Genomic DNA, 21,674 nt, shown 5'->3' on the forward strand with positions numbered 1-21,674 from the left:
CCAAAAGAAGCTCAACAACTCTGGGCTCAACAACTCTCATCTCCCCCCATTTTCTTAATTTGGGGTCCCCCAAAATAGGGGTCTTATACACAGGGCGTGTTATACACAGAAAATATGGTATAACCGTCTTATCTTTAAAGTATTTTTAATGAGTAACTGCATGCAAAGATATAAAATATAACATAAAAAAGAGAAAAAACATAAAACAAAACTATGAAAAATGGAAGAAATAAAGGTGAGATTTTCTCCAATTTTCCAAACTACAATACTACTAAATTATGTAAATTTGTTATCCAACTGATTTTCCTTAATGTGTCAGGCATACATACGATATAGTACGGTAAAGGGACCCCTGACCATTAGGTCCAGTTGTGACCGACTCTGGGGTTGCGGCGCTCATCTCACTTTATTGCCCAAGGGAGCCGGTGTACAGCTTCCGGGTCATGTGGCCAGCATGACTAAGCCGCTTCTGGTGAACCAGAGCAGCACACGGAGATGCCGTTTACCTTCCCACCGGAGGTAAACTTGCACTTTGACGTGATTTCGAACTGCTAGGTTGGCAAGAGCAGGGACTGAGCAACGGGAGCTCACCCCATTGTGGGGATTCGAACCGCCGACCTTCTGATCGGCAAGTCCTAGGCTCTGTGGTTTAACCCACAGCGCCACCCGCATCCCTACATACGATACAGTACATACAGTACTGTTAATAACTTAGGCATACACTGAGTTTTTGGTAACCACATCACTAAAGTTTGAAGCCTGTATAGAATGCTTGAAATGGGGCATGCTGCATTGAACACCTTGCAGAATAAAACAAAGAGTATTTCGGTGATGGAATGACTGGATATTAAAAAGAGGTTGAAAAGGTCATTTAATATTAACATTAAACGAAGTATTGAATTTTTCTCTTCCAGGTGTATCTATGCTGTCTTCAAGCCACCCCGTGTATTTACAAGCCACTGAGTGTTCACCCATGGTATGTCAGCCGTATATGGGCAGCAGCAGAAGCGAGGTAAGAATGAGAGAGGAAGCTGGCAGGAAGAGGAAGAGCAGAGAGAGCTACTGACTAACATCAGGCCTCTGGTAGAAGCAGCTGGGTCTAAGAGGCTGTGGTGTGTGTATGTTTTTCAGTTTTACAAGCCAAGGATCAAAAGAAAAGCAGAATGGTAAGCAGCTGATAACAAATGTCCCCCAATCTCCCAATCCCCTCTTCTTCCATGCTTGGTGTGTATGTTAGGATTTTAACTATCCAAGCTGCTCCAGCGAATGGTACTATGGTACTATGATCATGTGAGTGTCTGAGAGAGTGTGAGAAAGGAAGTCTGTCTTATCTTTTCTTTCTGAGTACTGTTGGAAGTTGGTTTCACTTCTGTATGTGTCGCAGTTCTGTACTGGTGTTCAGAGAACACAGACATACTGATGGAGTCTCTGTATATAAGACTGTAAATAAAGTAGTTTAGAACCAGCCAGCAAGGAGGAGCTGCACCTGATAGATCTGAGAGAGTCACAAAGGGACTGCTACCCAGGAGGTACTCTCGGAAGTTTGCTAACGTAGCTGTTGCATATAAAGCTGTGGCTAGCAGCTCAAACCAGGTTTCAGACACTGAGGTCTTGAGTGAGGTACAAGGTTTGTCTACACCTGAAGGTTGCAAGAGTCAGCACTGTTTCCTCAGACCAAGGTAGAACACGAGCTCTAGTCCCATGGAAGAAAGGTAACCAGAAGTTTGAATCCGTCAATCCAGTTGCAGGTAGTTCCAAAGGTGGAACTGGTACAACAGGGGTATACTATGTGTATGACAACTGGTTGTTTATGTACCTTGATGCCTCACTAGTTTGCAGCTACAGTTACCCTAAAAATGGGGGAGTATGTTAGGATTTTTATCTATCCAAGCTGTTCCAGTGAAAGGTACTATGGTACTATGATTTGCGTACATCATGTGAGTGTCTGGGAGAGCGTGATAAAGGAAGTCTGTCTTAACTTTTACTTGTGAGTACTGTTGGAAGTACTCTGATGTTGGGAAAGATGGAGGGCACAAGGAGAAGGGGATGACAGAGTACAAGATGGTTGGATAGTGTTCTCGAAGCTACCAGCATGAGTTTGACTAAACTGCGGGAGGCAGTGGAAGACAGAAGTGCCTGGCGTGCTCTGGTCCATGGGGTCACGAAGAGTCGGACACGACTAAACGACTAAACCACAACAACAACACTGTTGGAAGTTGGTTTCACTTCTGTATGTGTCGCAGTTCTGGACTGGTGTTCAGAGAGCACAGATGTACTGATGGAGTCTCTGTATATAAGACTGTAAATAAAGTAGTTTTGTGAACTACTAATGAGTCTTTCTTCTGCTATGATATACCAGAAGACTGGCGTGCTCTTTTCAGGAGAGTAGGGTCGCTTATTACCGTTCTCTCTGGACGGATGGAGATTTACAGCCAGAGAGGACCACCAGAGAGACGCTTCAAAGACTTGGGAAGTTGGCAGCCTTCCCAGGGCGTTTTTCCAACAATGTATGTGTGTAGCTGTGTTTTTGAGGTCTCATCTGCCTGTTTCTCTGTTGACACTGTCATACAAAACCAGGCAGGATTCTTCCACCTGTCTCAATGTGAGATAAGCAAAACAAACCCACCCTAGTCATGTGCCAAAAGCGATAAGCACACTATGGGACCATAGAAATGAACAGAGGTCAAAAGGTAGGGCAGCCTTTGCCAACCTAGTGTCCTAATGGGTGTTGTAGTTCCAAGCTTCTGGGGGGGGGGCATCAGTCTGGCAAAGAGTGCCCTAGAGATATGGTGGGCACTTATGGTGATGGTTTCCCACCAGTTGATGAAGATACAAGTATTCATGAGGATTTTCCCAAGCAGATTTTTTGGACCAGCTCTATTGGTATTCCTGAGTATCAGTGGTTTTATCTGTTCTAAATATCTGATTGTTTTATTGCATTGATTGTACAATGAAAGGTGGTTTATAAATATTTTAGGCAAAGAAAGTAAAATGGACAAATTCCCTGTAATTTGACTGAGAACTCGGCTACATTGCCAAAGAAAAAGCACTTTATATGTGGTGTATAAGCATTATAACACAGTGATACCAGATGGCACTGTGGAGTTCTGTTTTTGCCAGCCCAATTTCTCATACAAAGTATGCACCGTGTTTAACATCTTTGATGTGTCTAGATCCAGCCTGGGTTCCTTCTGGAGGGAGGGCAGGGTAGAAATTTCGCAAGTAAATACTGGTATGGAGCAAAAAACCCCAAATTTGTGGATAAATGCCCTTGTGGTAAAGATGTCTGCTATCTGTAACCCTGACTATTTTATTGAAAGGCGTCTCCCAATTAAGGGCAGATTGCATAAACTTGACACACATGATAGATAATTGGCCAGAGTTGCTACCTGCTGTTTTGAAGTTGCAAACCACAGAATGTTGTAAACACTGAAGCCTTTGAAGTAATTGTGTTTGTCACAGAGAATGAGACTCAGCATGGAGCAATATGCTGGACTAGAATGCAGTACCCAATTCTGACATCAAATTGTCCTGGGCTGGCCCACCTATGAGGCAAGATGAGGCAACAGCAAGATCTACAGGGGCAGCAGATCAAAACGTAGATCTCACCCTTTCTTCCCTGGCAGGGTGTGTAGGTGTGTGTCATTTTGTGGTTCTACTTAGGTGCCAAAATGTCTCAGGCCGGCCCTGGTCCTGAATATTCTGCTGATGCTGAGGGAGAGACAAGGAAGGACTCTTATTAATGTTGCCTGATATGAAATGCAGCGGCGTAGCGTGGGTTGTCAGCAGCTGGGGCAAGGCAAGTAATTTGCGCCCCCTAACCCGGGGCAAGGCAAGTAATTTGCGCCCCCTAACCCCTAACCTGCCGCCGCTGCCAGCTTCTTCTTGCTGCTGCCTGGTCTGGTCTGGTGAGGTTCTCTCCCGCGCTCAGCGCTGCGCTGGGCGGCCGCTGCACTGTCCCTCCCCCAGATATAGTCCCTCGCTCTCTCTCCGCACCGCACGCCTGGCACCCACCCCCTCCACAGTGGGCGGCGACCCAGCAGCTCGGATCGGATTCGCACAGCCAGCACTGCAGTGAGAGAGAGAGAGTGAGCCAGGTAGGGGCAGAGAGCTGCGAGTGCGAGTGCGCCCCCCCCCCAGATGTTGCGGCTGGTGCGGCCGGCCCCCCCTGCACCCCCCACGCTACGCCACTGATGAAATGCAGCCTCAAAAGGCTCCCAACTTCCTCCTGGCTTCAGGAGGAGAACAGGTTGTGCTCTAAATACAATCTTCTCTACCAGCTGCATAGAAAAGCATTCTCAAACAAACTTTTAAACAATTATGTAAATATCTGATCTGAGATTGATTTTAGACAGATGGGAAATATCTTCTAGTGTCTGCATTTCCAGACAACAGAAGGATCAGAATTAGCCTTGCACAAACCCCTAAACTCCAGTTCAGTTCATTTAAAAATGTCTCAGATGTGGCCTTTAGCTTCTGAGTACAATTTTTTGGAGGAAGTCACATTTTCTTGTGCAAGATCACTCTGAATGTGAGCAGGAACGGGTTGTTGCAATGTGTCAACACATTATGAAACCTCAAGGTTTAAATACAATTAGCATGAGCCATTAGCGTATAGCTTTTGCAATTAGTAATGAACCCAATGAGTAACAATCAAACCTTATAGGATGTTTTGTAGCAGGAGGGAGGAGCATAGCTAAACTAACTAGAAAGTCTTGTTCCTGAGAATACAGAGAGGTGTTGTCTTCCATGAATTTTGTTATCCTTCTTTGTTACTATTTCAGCAAAGTGCTAATTTTGCTGTGGTTAGCTGAGAACACACTGCTTGAAACCAAGAATATTTTGCTGGTAAGTGATTTGTTTGGTGTTCTGTCTAACCTGATCAAAGTTTTAGAATTTTACTGTCTGGCTGTATGTAGTAAACCTTACTTGGCTGGTGATTTTTGTGTTATATATGAAATATGATTTCTCATTGTGTGGTTAAGAAAGGTTTCAAATCCATCTGTTCTGGTTTCTAATTAATGGATAGTTCACAACCACTATAAGATAGCAGTTCACATTTAACTGAACTTTAAATCTGTTTAATGCTAAATGCTCTCAAGCAAGAGACTATGGGAATTGTAGTTCTGGGAGAAATAGGGGAATGATCTTTAGCACTCTACTACCTACAACTAAACCTCTTTCAGCTAGTTTAAACATGTAATGTAGATTTACCATAAATCAACAGTTCAATGAGTACTTCAAAGGAAAAGATGAGAAGTTTCGTCCAGGTTACCTCTGCATCTGACACCATACGGTCTGATTCCACACTTATCATGACACATTTCTTGGTATCTCTGAGAATTTTTACAAATCTTCTCTTCTTCCTCTTCCTCTGCTCTTCCTTCAGCTCTTGCCTGCCCTACACCTTAAGGTGCCAATGGGAGTTACAACATTATTATAAGAAGTTTTATTGATTTTCAGTGTATAAACACAATTACAAAGAGCCCCCCATCCCAACTAACATTAAAACAAATAAGGTGGCTCCTAAAAATATACACCTCAGGTATTGAAAGCCAGGGTAAAGGGGTGTGTCTCCATCATCCTCTGTATAATGAAGACATCCAGCTGTCTCTCTCCTTTTAATCTAATTCAGTTCAAGTGGTAAATGTGCTAAAGAGATGTCTGGTGCCAGGGACTGGATTAGGGCTCATAAACTGAAGCTCAATTTATTAGATGGCTAGGCAGAGGTATTGTTGTTAGTTGGCTTTATGGGAGTGACTATAGCTCATGACAGAGCACAGGCAGAAGGTCTTAGGCTCAGTTCCTAGCATCTCTAGTTAAAAGGATGAGGTGTGTTGCTGAAGTACATTTCCCACGAATCCTTGCCTTTGGCCATGTTGGCTGGGGCTGATGGGAGTTCATTGACATCAGTGAGAGGGGCACAGGTTCCCCAGTCAGGCCAGACAGATGAACAAATAGTCTAAGACAACTTCCTGTATTACTGATCAATGAGGTGGGGTTTCCTCTTCTGGACGGTGTTGTATTTCCCCTTAAAAATCAAGTTTGCAATTGGGAAGGACTGTTTGATCTCTCCATTACCTGGGAAGTCCAGGTGGTATCTGTGGCATGAAGAGCTAGCATCGTTTGCAGGGCACACATGGTTACAGCAGTCAGAATCCCTCCTCCTCCTATTCCTTAAGTCACCAACAGAGAGAGCAACTTTTAAACAGTTTAAAACAAGGATGGGTGACCCCTGTTGCTCTGGAAGTTGTTGGACTCCTATTTTCCCCTGGGAGTTGGGAGTCTAGCAACACTGGAAAGGCTACAGCAGGCTTCCTCAACCTCAGCCCTCCAGATGTTTCTGGCCTACAACTCCCATGATCCCTAGCTAGCAGGACGAGTGGTCAGTGATGATGGGAATTGTAGTCTCAAAACATCTGGAGGGCCAAGGTTGAGGAAGCCTGGGCTACAGGTACACTGCTCCTGGCTTAAAGGAGGAAGCAGCAAAATTAGAGGCAGCTGCCACTACATGGTAAATGCCGGATCCCTTCCTAAAAACCCCACAAATTCATCCCCTAGCCCTCACAATTTGGGAGAGGGAAGTCAAAATGACACTCCCACATAAGGCAAACCATTTTTAAAAAGAAATGCTCAATGGAACCCATGTTGTAAATGGGTCTGTCTTTTTGAAAACTACGCTGCAATTGGTGCCAGAATACAGCCACAGGAGTAGTAAACAGCGTTTCCGTGCACTCTGGCTTCCACCACAGTGTTGCATTGCTCCAGAAGTGGTTTAGTCATGCTGACCACATGACTTTCTGTGGACAGCAAGATGAGCACCACATCCCTTAGTCGCCTTTGACTGGACTTAACCATCCAGGGGTCCTTTACCTTACCTTACAGGAGTAGTGACTGGAACTGCCCAGTCAAAACATGCCTCCTCAGCTTTACTGGCTTTCTATGTTTCTGGACACAATTCAAAGAGCTGATTATAATATTTAAAGTCATGCACAGCCTGGGGCCTGGGACTACAAGGACCCACAAACCAGTCTCCTGGATGTTAAGATTTGCATCCATAGCTCTTCTCTGGATACCCCACCTGTGAAAGCTTAGGCTTAAGTTACAGTTCTCATGAGTTTTTTGAGGAAGTCATGTGCTTTAGATGAATGCTGTGGACCAGATTTTTTCTTTTAAGATGTTTTCCATTTGTTTCACTGCTGAATTCCAGCAAGTTCTGGCTGGGAAAAAGCCCTGATAATGGGCCTAGTGTTTGTGGTGTTTTCTTTTTGTTTGAAAATTGGTTTAGAAATTTCAGTTTAAAAGTTGGCCCATTTGAATTTGAACGCATGAAACTGCTGAAGCTTCTTCCTCTCTAGGCCCATTATCAGGGCTTTTCCCCAGACAAAACTCGCTGGAATTCAGTTCTGGCACCTCTCAGGTAGGCACCATTGCTATTCTAAGAGAACGAGGATGGTGTTCATGGTGACTTCTGGCACCTCTTTCTCTGGAAAAATAGCATTGCCCACTATACTTTCTCTTGGGAGCACATCTCTGATAACCACTCTTCCCAATTTCCCCATATGATCTGGACATGAATGTGTGGTAGCAGTAGAGTCAGAAGATATATTTGCATGCCATCTCCTAAGGCACTGAAAACAGGAAATAAACTCAGTATCATTGTAACAGCTAATAACTGGGTACCTCCCAGCCTTTCACTGTAAAAGAGACATGCAATAACGTGCTGCCCTTATGTGTCATTTTATCCAGTTCTCAACATTTGGCGTGTTAGGAAGACTAGATGCAAACAAAAGCACAATCTCCATTTGCATTTCCTCCTTTGGGCTTTTGTGTCTTAGAAGGGATATAAAGCTATTATTGGCTGGCTGTACATGAAGTGGTGTGCATTAATGCTAATCCAATGTCTGGGAGCTCCTAGAGTTGCTATCTCAGTGGTTCTGTAATGTAATGAGATTTTCTTCACTTAAATTTGAATCGATACTCCTGATATTGTCAGCTGACTGGTTTCCTGAGGCTCAGACCTCAAGAGTCTCGGGCACTAAATAGCAGTGGGGACTTGTTCTCAGGAAGAAAATGGTCAGTGCCCCATGACCACTAGCAGACTGTGGCCAGTCTTGCAGAGCCTGAACCCACTCCTTCTCTCCTCTTCCCCCACACTATCAGTATTCACTTTCCGTTGTCTGTCTTCTTGCTTAGAGTCTGCGTCACTGTGGTGTGACTCCATGCCCATAACACCAGAAAAAAGAACATATTTTCCCCAAACAATTCCCATTGAAAATGGCTTTCTGGAAAGGCAAGGACACTTACCAACTCTTCCTTGTGACTGGCAACACCTAGCCAGTTATTTGCATACAATCAGCCTCAAGCACGGTAACTGCTGGTTCCCATGAGCCAGTTTTAGATTGCCACTGAAAGCAACAGGGATGGCAGTGGAGAGCACTCAGAGCCAGGCCAGCAGCAGTTGCTAGATAGCTTCAGTCTCTCTCCCCCACCCCCACCCCGCTCTCATGCCCTACGCTCCCAATGAGAGCAAAATCACAACAGTCTTGCCCACTCAGATCATGGTGAACTGAAACTGCACCAGCTGCTGTGAGTCAGGTGGTTGCCGACAGCAGCTGATCTCAGATTACTCGACACAGAGTTATGATTTGTCACACACCCAACTCAGGATGCACAGTGACATCCTGCATGAGATACACACCCAGGTATCCCTGCTCTAACAAATAATTATTCCTTGGCCATTCACAGTTCTCTCTTTTCTTTCAGGAAGTTCATCTCTGAAATAGGAAGACCAACCGAATAGCACTTAGAGTGACCAAAGAGACAATTATACATAGTAACATCACAGGTTAGTTGATTATTTTTCTTCTATGCCTATGTCGTTTTCTCTTGGTAGTAGTTTTGCTATAAGTACATGGCTGTTATTTTACTTCCATGTGTGGAATTTAAGGCTCATTGATTGGATTCAGATAAATAGTTCCCGACAATAACATTTTTTCAGGCACTGTAGAGCGGGGATTGAAAGGCAGGAGGTTGTGTGAAGCAGGTGTATGTTGGATTCACAGCCAATACTTGCTGAAGAAACTGTAGCCTAGCATGTCTAACAAGCCACAGAAACCTTAATGCACTGAGCCTCTTCAGTCTGTGACCATTTGATTCCCAATACATAGTCAAAAGTCAGTAGAAAAGAAAGTCTGAATCTGCCTACTACCAAATTGATAAGGCACCAGAAGTTTGAACAAAGAGAAATGTAGAAAGAAATTATTCAAAATGTTCTAAGTCAGACTTTACCAACCTGGAGCCTTCCAGACGGTGTTGGACTACAATGCCCATCAGCCCCAGCCAGCACAGCCTGATGGGGTATGTAGGCAACAATATCTGGAGAGCACCAGGTTGGCAGAGGCTGGTCTGAGTCTTTAATATAATTCAATATAACGTTGAGCCAAAAATATATGTTTTTTTATTGTCCACTTTGTGCCTTTGATGAAATAGGCTTTTGGCTATGAAAGGTTAGCAATACACATGTTGCTTCAGTGATAAGCAGTGTCCTCTTTCTGGAGTTCTGTTTTTAAAATAATGCAGTGTAGGCAGAGATTATTTTTCAGTATCTACTTCTATAAGAGCTATAAGCCTAAATTAACTATTATTAAACTTTAAACTATTTTTAATTAAGCTATTATCGCTAACTAAATTAATGATAATGCTTAGATATTACAACTAATTACTAGGAACACAGGAAGCTGACATATTCTGAGTCAGGCCATCGGTCCCACTGGATCAGTACTGTCTACAGCAGGCTTCCTCAAACTCGGCCCTCCAGATGTTTTGAGACTACAGTTCCCATCATCCCTGACCACTGGTCCTGCTAGCTAGGAATCATGGGAGTTGTAGGCCAAAAACATCTGGAAGGCCGAGTTTGAGGAAGCCTGGTCTACAGTGACTGGCAGTGACATCCCCGGATTTCAGGCAGAGGACATTTCCAGCCCTTCTAGGAGATGCCAAGGATTGAAACTGGCACCTTGTGCGTGTAAAACTGTGACTCTACCACTGAGCCACTTACTTTTCATGTAAATAAGATAATGCAATTCCCTGTCCCTTTCTCAGTGGAATTGCAATACTTGATACGCTGCTTCAACCGATATCACCTAACCACTTGATCTGCTGTGCATCAACTTCATTGATGATGTATTTGTTAGACAAATATATTATAATTACTATTCATGCATTTCAAGCTTAATTGTGTCTTGTTAGCAATGTATCATAGAAGCCAAGGCACACCCAGGCTTCTCCCCCCGCCCTTTCTCATGGTATGTTGCCTATAGCAGCATTCTTTCAAACCTGTAGGATTCCTATGTAGAAATCAAGAAATATTATAAAATACAAGTGCAGAGAACTGATGTTGCAGGTATATATAGTTCTCACAGCTATTTGGGCCTTTTTTGTTTCATTGGGTTGGAAACAAGCAAGTAGATTCCAGTGGCTTAGGAAAAGCGTAATGATTAAAATGAATTCCATTTCTGAGGCTCAACGCAATTCACAGCCACTCATCCAAGCATGAAGCTATTTCATTGGCTCCTCTACTTCACTGCAGGCCACTTGTCAGATCAAGCTATTTTTTAATATATATAAAAAGAGGCTCGTCTGGAGTCTATTTTCATTACTTCAGTAAAGAGCTGTGAGGCTCAGAAATGAAGGAAATGAAGGACAGTCCTATAGAATAAGAAATATCCCTTCAAATGTGAGACAGTTGATCACTCTAGGGCCAACAGTCAGGCTGTGTTCCAGTGAGGGAAAATAACCCCCAAATTATCTGAACAAACTGAATGATGTGGATTCCCAGGTGGTACCAGCATCACTGAAATGGTACATTACAATTGAGGACAGTTTGTAAGCTTGTTGTCATTACATGGTTTTGATTTGTGTTGTTGTTACCCTGCTTGTTGACCGTTTCTAAAGTCACTGCCGCACGGATTCTAAGCATTGACAACAGGGAACCAGCCTCTAGCCATTTGTTTGTCTGCTGAAAACATTTCTGTCTCCATCATTCAGAACTAATCTTTCAAGGCAGCTAACAAGAAGAATGGCAAAATATGGAACAGAGTAAAATATTGAAACAATGCATGATAAACTATTGAAAGAAAACCATACAACGCTATGCTAGAAAACTAAAAATAATAATACTGAAGGAAGAGGTAGTTCATAATTAATTAAATTGGGGGGGGGGTCAATTGTTGGACTCCAACTCCCATCAGCCTACTGACCAGAAGACAGGGATGATGGAAGTTGTAGCCCAACAGCATCTGAAGTCCCATAGGATCCGCACCTATTAAAAGCATGAGAGCAGAATGTTTTATTTAGCCGGTGCCTAAATGCTAGCAGATTAGGGAGATCATTCTGAAACCTGACCATGATCACAAAAAGAAGCCCTGACTTTACTCACTACCTGCACCATTTCTGCGAGTCGGGGGAGCTGGAGCAGAGCCATAGCTGTCAACATTTCCTTTTTTTTAAAGGAAAATTCCCTTATTCCAAATAGGATTCCTCGCAAGAAAAGGGAAAAGTTGACAGCTATGAGCAGAGCATCTGAGAATTATCTCAACTCGTGGGCAGATTTATAAAGGAATAAGCAGTCCTTCAGATACCCTGGTTCCAAGCTCTTTAGGGCTTAAAAGGCCAAAACCAGTATCCCCAATTGCCCCCAGAAACAAACTGGAAGGGAGTGAAGCTATTTTAATACCGATGAAGTGTTCTGACCAGTTGGTTTTGACTAATTTTCTGGTGGCTACCATATGTTGAAATGAAGTTTCTGAGTAGTCTTCAGCTCATTGCAGGCTCTTCAGCACTTCTTCTACCTCACCTGATGATGGCATCCCATATTGATGGCATCACATGCCAAATCCCTGAGCGACCTTTCTGAGTTGTTGCATGTTGCATGAGATGCAGTATAGAGCTCTATGGGACCTCCTGGCCCTAAAGCCGTGGGGAAAACATTATCCAGCATTATCTTCTGAAACCAATCAGTCGGGTAGGGACAGAAATGCCACAGTATGATGCCCCCAAATCCCAACATAGATAATGTAGATGAACACCATGGTCAATGGCAAAGAGTGCCACTGAAAGCTCCAGGATAAGTCATGTGACCAGAATGCCACTATAATGTCCTGTTTGTGACTTAGCATTGCTATAGCTGACAATAAAACCTGTTCCTCAGAAATATGCTCTCATTACAAGTCATGTGACTGCTTCATGTGTTTCTCTTGTATCATTCAGTGCAATCTTAGGTACTCATAAATGTCTCAATGTGTTACCAGGATTTCAAAGGCGAAATTGGTACCGGGTGTGTGTGTTTCCAAAAGGTTGTGCTGTCCTGGATTTTAGGCAAGCCAATTGGAAAACCTTAACAACTTTCGGGGTGTCCTGGTTTTTACTTTTTGAAATATGGCAACCCTACAATGTGTTAACTGGGCTTACTCCCTGTTAAGCATGCTTGGAATTGCAGCCTTACTGCAGTACATAAAATGTCATGTCACATGACTCATGCGTGAAGCAGTTCTTTCTCAAGGAACTCTCAGGTTTTCTTATTTGCTTTCCCCTCCTTATTTTTTAACGGTTGTTAACACTTTCTGCCTGAACAGATTTGAAATGGATTATGAAAGATCTGAAGGACTTAAGCAGATTTACAATCTCTTTCTCCATCTCTTTTAAACAGACACAACAATGAGTAACTCAAATTCTGCTGATTTACTTCATACAGGAGGAAAACAAGGTAATGAAAAGACGGGGAGACTAAGCCCGGGGGCACATTATTGGCTTAAAAGACAACTGGGCAACCAAGTATAATATATTTTTGTGTGCTTGGCTGTACTAAAGCAACATTTTTCAGAAGGCAGACATCCATGTGTTTTGTTTCAGCTTATTCTTCTGTAATATTTTGAGTCATACCCATAAAATAGTTTGATACCAAAGTCTGCATGCTCACATCCTGATTTAGGGCTTGGATTGGGATATGTGAATTGGTGAGATCTCTCTTTCAGTTTTAACAGTACCACTGTCTGTAATTTAGCCTTTCCTAATTAAGGTAAATTTTATTTTTATGGAAATTACTCTATGATTAGATTATTCTTATTCTAATTATTAGTATTCACCTTCTATAGAATTGTCTCAAGGCAATGTACAATAAAAACACTATCCGCTTATACTGAACACTCATTTTAAAATGGGTAGCTATGGCTGTCAGTACTAACACCGAGGGCCTTCTTGGTAGTGGCACCCGCACTGTGGAATGTCCTTCCATCAGATGTCAAGGAAATAAACAACTATCTGACTTTTAGAAGACACCTGAAGGCAGCCCTGTTTAGGGAAGTTTTTAATGTTTGATGTTTTATCACTTTATTATTATAATTATTATTATTATTATTATTATTTTGTTGGGAGCTGCCCAGAGTGGCTAGGGAAACCCAGCCAGATGGGCTGCATATGTATAAACAAACAAACAAACAAATTATTATTATTATTATTATTATTATTATTATTATTACTACTACTACAGTATGTAAGGCTAACTCTGTTTAGATATGTAAATTATACATGAATAGATATGTAAATAATCTAATACATGTTTAGATATGTAAATAATACATGTAAATAATACTGATGGCTTTACCATCAGTAGTACATCAAGAAAATCTTCGATGTTTTTCCTCGTATACTTTGAACAGGTGGGAAACCAAAACGAGGCAAGAAATTAAAACCGCAAAAAGAAAGTGAGGGTGAAAGTTCTTCTGAGGAGCTTAGAACAGAGAGTCCATCACAAGGTAACTCCAAAAGATTGTATGATTCTTTGTCTGTGTGCAGGGAGAACAGATCTTCACTTGGGAGCTAGCACTTGCAAATCAATATTCAGATAAACCCAGCAGCCAAGTTCAGACTAGTGCTGAGCTGAAACAGGGTGGACCTTTGCAAACCTTTCTCTCATCCACTCATTCTGCACAAAACCTGCAGAATGCCCCCTCTGAGATATGGCTGGCACTGAGGAACTCTTGGCATCAGCTGTAGACCCATCTACAGTATTTCATCTATTTCCGCCCTGGGGTTTTGTTTTGTTTTGTTTTTGAGAGAATGGGTGGGATATGAATTCAATAAATCAGTAATAATAAATGCACAGGACTTTGTAATGCCTTGTCAAGTTTTGTTGTTGCCTTTCACTATGTTAGTATTTGTTTGTAGATGCTGTGTCAAATTATTAAAGAAATGATAACCTGCCTTTCAATTGAAAAGGGCACAAAAAGAAAAATTAAAACACAAAAACAAACTATAACAGGAGTTTCTATATTTTGACAGCAACATAAGCTGGAAAGTTTTACCTTAACCATACTTTTATCTGTCCTATATTTGTGCACTATTTTAGATTCACCCAGAGAAGTCGTTCCATATGGTGAATCAGGTAAGTTGACTAAAATCCTGAGCAGCACAGTTTTTGGGTTTGAGAGGCCCTTGGGTAATACCCCACACTCTGCATCTGTGAGTGGACCAACTGCTTCCTCCTTCATGTTGCTGCTGCTGTTCACTTCACCAGGGACGTCTTTACCATTGGGCGTAGTGGTGCAGCAACCAGGGTGCCAAGCTGTGGAGGGCGCCTGGCGGAGAGTCCAGGGAGGGGAGAGCGGGGAGGTAAGCGAGGTGGAGCTGGGGCTTGGTGCCTGCGCACTTACAGCGCCCTGTTTGGACCCTGTTCCGCTCTGCAGCACCAGGTACGAAGAGTGAGGCAGAGGGCAGGGAGAAGGCGTGGGAAAAGCCGCCTCAAAGAGCTGTGTGAGAACTTACAGTGGTACAGTTTTGTAATTTAGGCTCAAGGCTCAATGATCTTGCAGCAACAGCCCCGAAATCTGCCCCGAAGTCCTGCCTTGTAACCTCTCCACCCCCCCTTGCCACTGTGTGTGTGTGTGTGTGTGTGCTTCACTGCTTTAATCTGGAAACGGTGTTGTTTTTTCCTGTCAGCTGGAGATTGTCTATTGTGATTGGTCCTTTTTCAACTGGCTGCATCAGTGGCTGTTACTGATTGGTTGTAACAGCTTTTGTTGTTGTTCTGTATTTTTTTCGGCGCTTTGGCTGACAAAAGCTGTTTTTGGTGCTGCGTGCTAGTTTCAGCGAAGGTATTATTTGTCATTTATTAACGATCTGCCCCTCCTTTAAAAAAGCGCAGAGGCTCCCTAGAAAAAGCTCACTAAATACTGGGAGGCCCCCTAAAAAAAGCTTAACAACTTTGGGGAACCCCCCTAAAAAAACCAAATTTGGGGGCGCTGGGCGGATCTTTGCACCAAGGTGCTGTATATGCTAAAGATGGCTTTGGACCTTTTCTTCTCTTTCTTTGCTCCTGGGCCAAATTGACATGCCTCTCTCTCCTGGGAGAGACACATGTATCGGTAAACCCTATTTGCTGCCACAAAATGTATGAATTCTTCCTTAAACAAAAGGCTCCACATGGAAAGAAATGGGTTATATCGAGCTTGAACAAAGCAGCTAGAATTTTCTAGCTTTGGGATGTTTCAAGACAAGTCTTCATTGCTCCCTCTAGTGGTAGCTTCACTCAACGGCTTCTGTGCATGGGTTTTATTGTTGTGAACCACCTGACCTTAGGATGAAGGGTGGCATACAAATTTAATAAAATAAGTAAAAATAAATAAAACAATACTGTTATTTGGGTTGATGAGTTGTAGTCAGAAAAGCATGGTGAGCAAGGCAAGGAGCTGTTACAATGCATAGAGGTTTATTTTTGGCCAGGTAGGAAGAATCTTCATATATATGCATTCCCTGGTATTGTAATGTGGTTTGTTTCTGGTTTGTTTTGCAAAAGGAGATGCTTGTTTGCTTTGGTCCCCTCCAGACGACCTATTTATTGAACAATCATTCTGATTTGTTTCCACAAAGATAGATTAGGTAATGTCAGCTGTTTGTTGAGCATTCACTCTGATTTGTTTGCAGGGAGATTTATACATCATTGTATTAAGTAATTATCCCATGTTTTCCAATGCATTTCCCCATCACTTTAATTCTAGCAAAAAAATTAATCCATTTTTGGGTGGGGAGGAGGAGGAGGAAGAGGCAGGCTTGTTGCACAAGATTGCCAGATTAACTTTAATTGCACACCCTGAATTTGTCACTATGTGACTGAATCCCACCTCAAAATCGTGAAAGTCTGAAAGCACCTTTTATATCAGTCTGTGTTATTTTTCAGAAGTTGTGCGCAGAGACGGGGAACCTGCAACTGGTAAATATAAATTGCAGATTATGTTGTTCTTTTCTATATAACCCCTTTTAAGTCTTTTAATGCCTTTTAAGTCTCATACAAGTACCATGTTATCTGCCTGGGCTATGAAAGCTTCAACATTGCATGATCTGCCATATCATACAAACTTATAAGCATAGAATGGTCCAACCCTATGCAGGAATGCAGGAATCTCAACCAAAAACACCCATGACAGATGACCATCCAACCTCTGCTTAAAAACATCCAAGGAAGGAGAATGTTTGCTTTTACTTACAAAGTGTTCTAAGATATTTTGTGAAATAGATTTGTATTTTAAAGCATTTTGGGCCACTCAATGGCGGATTTCCTAAAACAAAACAAAAACAAAACAAAAAACAGAGCATATTGATCCAGTTTTCAAACTAGTCCTTGCTTGTGACCACAGGTGCAGCTCAGTGTTTGGCTTCCTACGCCCCCCTCAATATTGTGGGGGCTGAGCCCCCTGTTAAACAATATAGAGTCTCAGCCCATAGGAGTTGGTGCCTATGCTGGGTGGGCAGGAGACAGGCAGAACTGGTCAGGCGGAAGACCCCCCAGGCCACAGGGCCTGCAACAGTTGACCCTATTCCCTGCTCCCAGGAATAGCCTTTTAAGAAATGCTGCCTTTGATGACTACCTCCACTGTGGGAGGCAGTGAAACTGAATTGCTGGGAATCACAGGTGGGGAGGTTGCTTTTATGCTCAGGTGTGCTTGCAAGCCTCCCTTAGGCATCTGGCTGGCCAGTGTGAGAACAGAGTGTTGGATAGGATGGGCCTTATTTTGTCCTTAGGTATTGCAAAATGCCCTGAGGTCCATTGACCAATGCACCAAATAGAAAAATAGCAACAACAATAATAAAGAATAGAATTCAGTGGCTAATATGATGTGGCTCAGCTTCAGTTTGTGTACCTGGGATTGACTTTTACTTTAACTGAAATTTCATTTCCCATAGCGTATGAAAATGTTCCCTGCCATCCACCTCACCACCCAAGATGGTGGCTACCAGGCATACGAAAAGATGGTAAGAGTTTTTCTGACCCTCAGACTCAGGCTGTGGGCACATTACCATTTACTCTGGCTCCAATGCACTCCCGCCCCTGAGTACACATGACATTAGCCAGAATCCATATGTATGTTGTGGTTTCTTGAGTAATGCTGCTGTTTCCCTCAGACATGTGTTTCCATCCTATTTGAAGATGTAAGCCATGGTTAAGCTGAGACGTGTGTTTCAGACATCCATTGTGTATGCACAACTCTGTTGAATAGGACTTGGCAGAGAGGATGCAGGCACAGAGAAACAAATTGGGTCATAGCACGTACAGCACTTTAGAATGCAACTTGAAATGCACGAGGGGAAAAGCCTAGCTGTGTTTTCAAGCAATTAACATGCACATGCCCTTAACTGCAAAACCTGCTCAGTGTGAACCAGAAGTTCTCCCATGTGCAGCTACCTGATAAAAATGCCAGAATTCATTCCTAGAATTGTGAATAAACAGTGTAGTGGTGGTTTAATTATGGATGTTTAAATTCTAATGCTTGTGTAATTGGTTTACACACTTGCAAACAGCTTCAAAGACCATTTTGTCATTAAATAGTATACAGTGGTACCTCGGGCTAAGTACTTAATTCGTTCCGGAGGTCTGTTCTTAACCTGAAACTGTTCTTAACCTGAAGCACCACTTTAGCTAATGGGGCCTCCTGCTGCTGCCGCGCTGCTGGAGCACAATTTCTGTTCTTATACTGAAGCAAAGTTCTTAACCAGAGGTACTATTTCTGGGTTAGCGGAGTCTGTAACCTGAAGCGTATGTAACCTGAAGCGTATGTAACCCGAGGTACCACTGTATAAGTAAATAAATACTGCATGTGAGCACATGTAGGACAGAGTGCCTTTTCCACAACATTGCATAATCATAGGCTTCCCGTCTTGGACTTCCATAAATAAAGTTCCTAGTAATTAAGCAGTAAACTCACTTAAAGTCTTCACAATTAATTGCTGATTCTTGGCGTTTTTAGCTGTGTGGGAATAAAGCATAGTTCCATATTTTAAATAATGTATATGGCTAAGAAGGTTGCTGACTTAAGTTCTTCACTTGAGTTGATGCCTCTGGAAAGCATACATAAATTATATATATGTACAGTGCAGTTAGTGAAAGTACTGGCTGTTGGTCTAAAGTATGTGAGTAATCATCCCCTTACCCCACCCTCCACAAACATATGTATTCCAAAAGGACATGACCTTCACTAGTACAGGAAAAATTTAAATTGCAGCCAATAGGGGCATTGAGTTTGATTTTATGATATCCTTTAAGAATGTAAGACCCCTCTCTTCTCTCTCATTTCAGATGAATTCTTCCATTTTGTCATTCTTTGTTTTGCCATTGGAACCTTGTTGGTTTGCTATTACAGATATAAAGGTACATCAAAACTGGAATGCACTGCTTTCATTTGGGTAACACAGAACATAATGTAATTCAAACATATATATGTATATTTTTAGACTGGACAGTTTCCCTTGGTATTGGTTTGATGACCTTCGCAGGCTTAGAAACAACTGGAATATATTTCGGTCTAGGTAAGTGTTTCACATGTACCACTTGAGACAGCAAAATAAGCTGCTTCGTGTATTTATACCTAGGTATAAACTTTAAAACTTTAAAATATACCAACATTCATTTGATGTTTATATTACAGTTTGAGCTGTAGTGGAGCTATTAGCGTGTCCAGTTTTCTTTGCTTCTTTGCATATAACCATTTGTCTTTCATTTCCCTAACAGTGCACCGCATTAGAAGTATCCTGGAAAGTTTCATCCCCCTGCTTCAGAGCGTCAGAACGCCTGGTAATACCTACTGCCCTCTTCATGTGTCTTTATATACCCCTGTGGAATCATTTGGGTACAGCACATAGATAATAGTTGTAGTTTTGCCATTTTTTAATGGAAAAACTCTATTCATCCCAGGAAAAAAGGGCTCAGGATTAGGAGATTGCGTGTCAGCTCCGAAGATTGTCATGACTCCAGGTTTTGAGGGGAGACCCATGTAAACTTTCCTGAGGGCCCTTAGAGACAGAGTACTAAAAGCACAGACTTCTTCGTGCTTTTAACCAGCAGGCTTGTGCCTATTGGGACTGCTGCCTCTAAAATCCCTGCTTCTTTCAAACTTCTAAATTAAATGCTCATGAAAGTGACATCGAAGTGCTATCTTTTCTGACCCACAGACCAATGTGTGGTATTTTGAAATAATCGTACTGACGAGTTTCTCTCTCTCCCTTTGTCATTGTGTAGGTTTGAAAAAGATTAACTAAATCGGAGGTGTCAACAGAGCTGGGTGGATCCTGTTAATATTGACAAGATGTTTACAAGACTATTATGGCCAATGTAAAATAATATGTTAACTATACAAATGTGAAATTTCCTCAGTTGGAGAAAAGAATCAGCCTTACAGTGAATCCTTTGCTTCCTTGGTGTATGTTGAGAGATATATGTAAAAGTTGCCAGCCTTTTCGCATTCATTGGGTCTGTAGCTGTATGCTGCAACCCCACTTTGTGAAGGAATATCAGCTATTTCCACTCTCTTGTATTCTACCATGCACCAGGTCTCACCAACACTGAACATTGCTGCTCTTATCTATGGCTGAAATCGCCTTCCCTACACTTGGTCAGGACAAAGGACTGTGCATAGATAGCCCATGGCTACATCATGGGAAGTTCTTTACATATTCCGTGAGCCAGCTCATATGATGAGTAGTATGTGAAGTAGCTTCAAGACACGTTTCTCGAGTCATTTGTGATTGTGTGGGAAAAGCTAGTTCACATGGTAATCACTGTGCATGACCACAGCTGGCCTGTGGAACAACTTGGAAGTGGCCTCCATGTGGCAGCCATGAGCCATTACTGTGGGACAGCTTCTAATCATTGTGGTGGAACTTCTATGGATGTCCTTGGCTGGTTCTTGCTCTTCGTTGTACTACCATCCTGTCATCCATTTGCTTATGCAGCAAGGCTTGCCAATGTCACAGGAACGATACCCCATTTCTCGCTAACACATGGGATACGCTTTAGAAAAAAGTTATGCTACGTAATGCAAGCAATGGGCAATCCTAATGCCCATATCTTGAGCATTATTTCAAAGGTGTAATTTTGCGTGCAGTGTTTCCCCATCTCTTCAAAGAGCAGCCTTCTGTTGCTCCTGCCTTTATCTGGATCATGGGGCATCAAGCACAATGCTATGCATTACATTCAGGTGAGGAATTTTACTGTACCTTTATCAGGATACTGTTTGTTTTGGTAAGGCATGGTAAGATAAGGTAACGAAAAGGCTGGGCAGTGTAAATGTACAGTAGGGAACAAAGTCTTTATTGTTTGAGGAAAGTAGTAAGAACTCTGATGTGAACATACCTGATTTGCTTTAGTTCATTAATGTTTAATACCTTTGGGCAGGTCTTATTTTCTCTCTTGGCCATTTGACCAAGAATTCAGCTTCAATACCTCTTCCAATCTTCAATCTTGACTACTTCAAATTTTAAAAAACTGGCGTTTCGGGGGGGGACAACGACTGTGGCAAGGAGTTTTCTGAAAAGTGAATACAAGCTCAAATGGCAAAGTAAACTTGGAAGATCTGGTAATATTGGTACTTCCAGTTTGTAAAAAAGCAAACAAACACAAAATGTAGCTGAAACTCAAAAGCAATTGTTTTGAAATATTCATACTAAATCTGGGGAAATATTTTGAAATAAATGCCCTGTATCAAACGCATAGGGGAAGAGCAAGTATTTTTAAAATTAGGAGGTGGGAGGAAGTTCCTAACATTCTTCTTAACTGTATTAATGTAATCCAGCTATTTCACTAATAACAATTTATGCTTAACTAAAAATATCTGTCAAAAGAACAATGGCTTGAATGACTGGAATTTATATCACCTTTGCTTCATTTCATGCTGGCCTGAATGATGTCTGAATTGTGTTCTTTAAAAATGCATTGATGCTGTGTCATTACATTGATATACATATGAAAGGCTACTGTTGATGTTAACAAGTTAGATTTTCCGTTTTGTTGTTTGTGCGTGTTCCTACCTCTGCAAGTATCATAACTTCATTTAGAATCACAAAAGTCCAGTAAGGATTCCTGTAGATGCAGAAGGTCAGTGTGTGCACTCGATGGCTACACACATCTAGTCAGATCAGGCACCACACTTTCATGCGAGGCCCTGAAATGTCATTTGTAGAAGACAGCAGAATTATATTTCAAAGTGAAATAGGTGCATACATCCTTTGGCTTCCAAAGGCAAGCCAAATCTCGCTACCAAATGGACCCATGCCTGGGAAAGCTTAGAGGCAGAGTAGTTGCTTTTATGCAGAAGACCTCATTAATCATCCCTGGCATCACCAGGCAA

General features: G+C 42.2%; 1 protein-coding gene across 6 annotated transcripts; it reads left to right on the forward strand.

Moving 5' to 3' along the window:
- Positions 1–914: 914 nt before the first annotated feature.
- TMEM40 (transmembrane protein 40) lies at positions 915–21,191 on the forward strand. Of its 6 annotated transcripts, none has more exons than XM_080996855.1 (12): positions 915–1,166; positions 4,785–4,848; positions 8,767–8,848; positions 12,710–12,766; positions 13,719–13,814; positions 14,408–14,443; positions 16,235–16,267; positions 17,239–17,307; positions 18,629–18,700; positions 18,784–18,858; positions 19,061–19,123; positions 19,568–21,191. In XM_080996855.1, the coding sequence occupies exons 4-12, from the start codon at positions 12,718–12,720 to the stop codon at positions 19,585–19,587; spliced, it is 513 nt and encodes a 170-aa protein (XP_080852981.1). In that variant the 5' UTR covers positions 915–1,166; positions 4,785–4,848; positions 8,767–8,848; positions 12,710–12,717; the 3' UTR covers positions 19,588–21,191. The 6 variants fall into 6 exon arrangements, with proteins under 6 accessions (XP_080852981.1, XP_080852982.1, XP_080852984.1 ...); XM_080996856.1 differs by lacking the exon at positions 915–1,166 and adding an exon at positions 1,622–1,712; XM_080996858.1 differs by lacking the exons at positions 915–1,166; positions 8,767–8,848 and adding an exon at positions 1,696–1,712.
- Positions 21,192–21,674: the final 483 nt, after the last annotated feature.

Source organism: Podarcis pityusensis, assembly GCF_964106645.2.
Source record: "Podarcis pityusensis genome assembly, chromosome: 2".
NCBI classification, from domain to species: Eukaryota; Metazoa; Chordata; class Lepidosauria; order Squamata; family Lacertidae; genus Podarcis; species Podarcis pityusensis.

Bases quoted from the DNA above. Each gene is read 5' to 3' on its own strand.
- TMEM40 (XM_080996855.1), top strand. From the start codon at position 12,718: ATGAGTAACTCAAATTCTGCTGATTTACTTCATACAGGAGGAAAACAA. The intron at 12,767-13,718 runs GTAATGAAAAGA...TACTTTGAACAG, and splicing joins TCATACAGGAGGAAAACAAG to GTGGGAAACCAAAACGAGGC. The intron at 18,859-19,060 runs GTAAGTGTTTCA...TTTCCCTAACAG, and splicing joins TGGAATATATTTCGGTCTAG to TGCACCGCATTAGAAGTATC.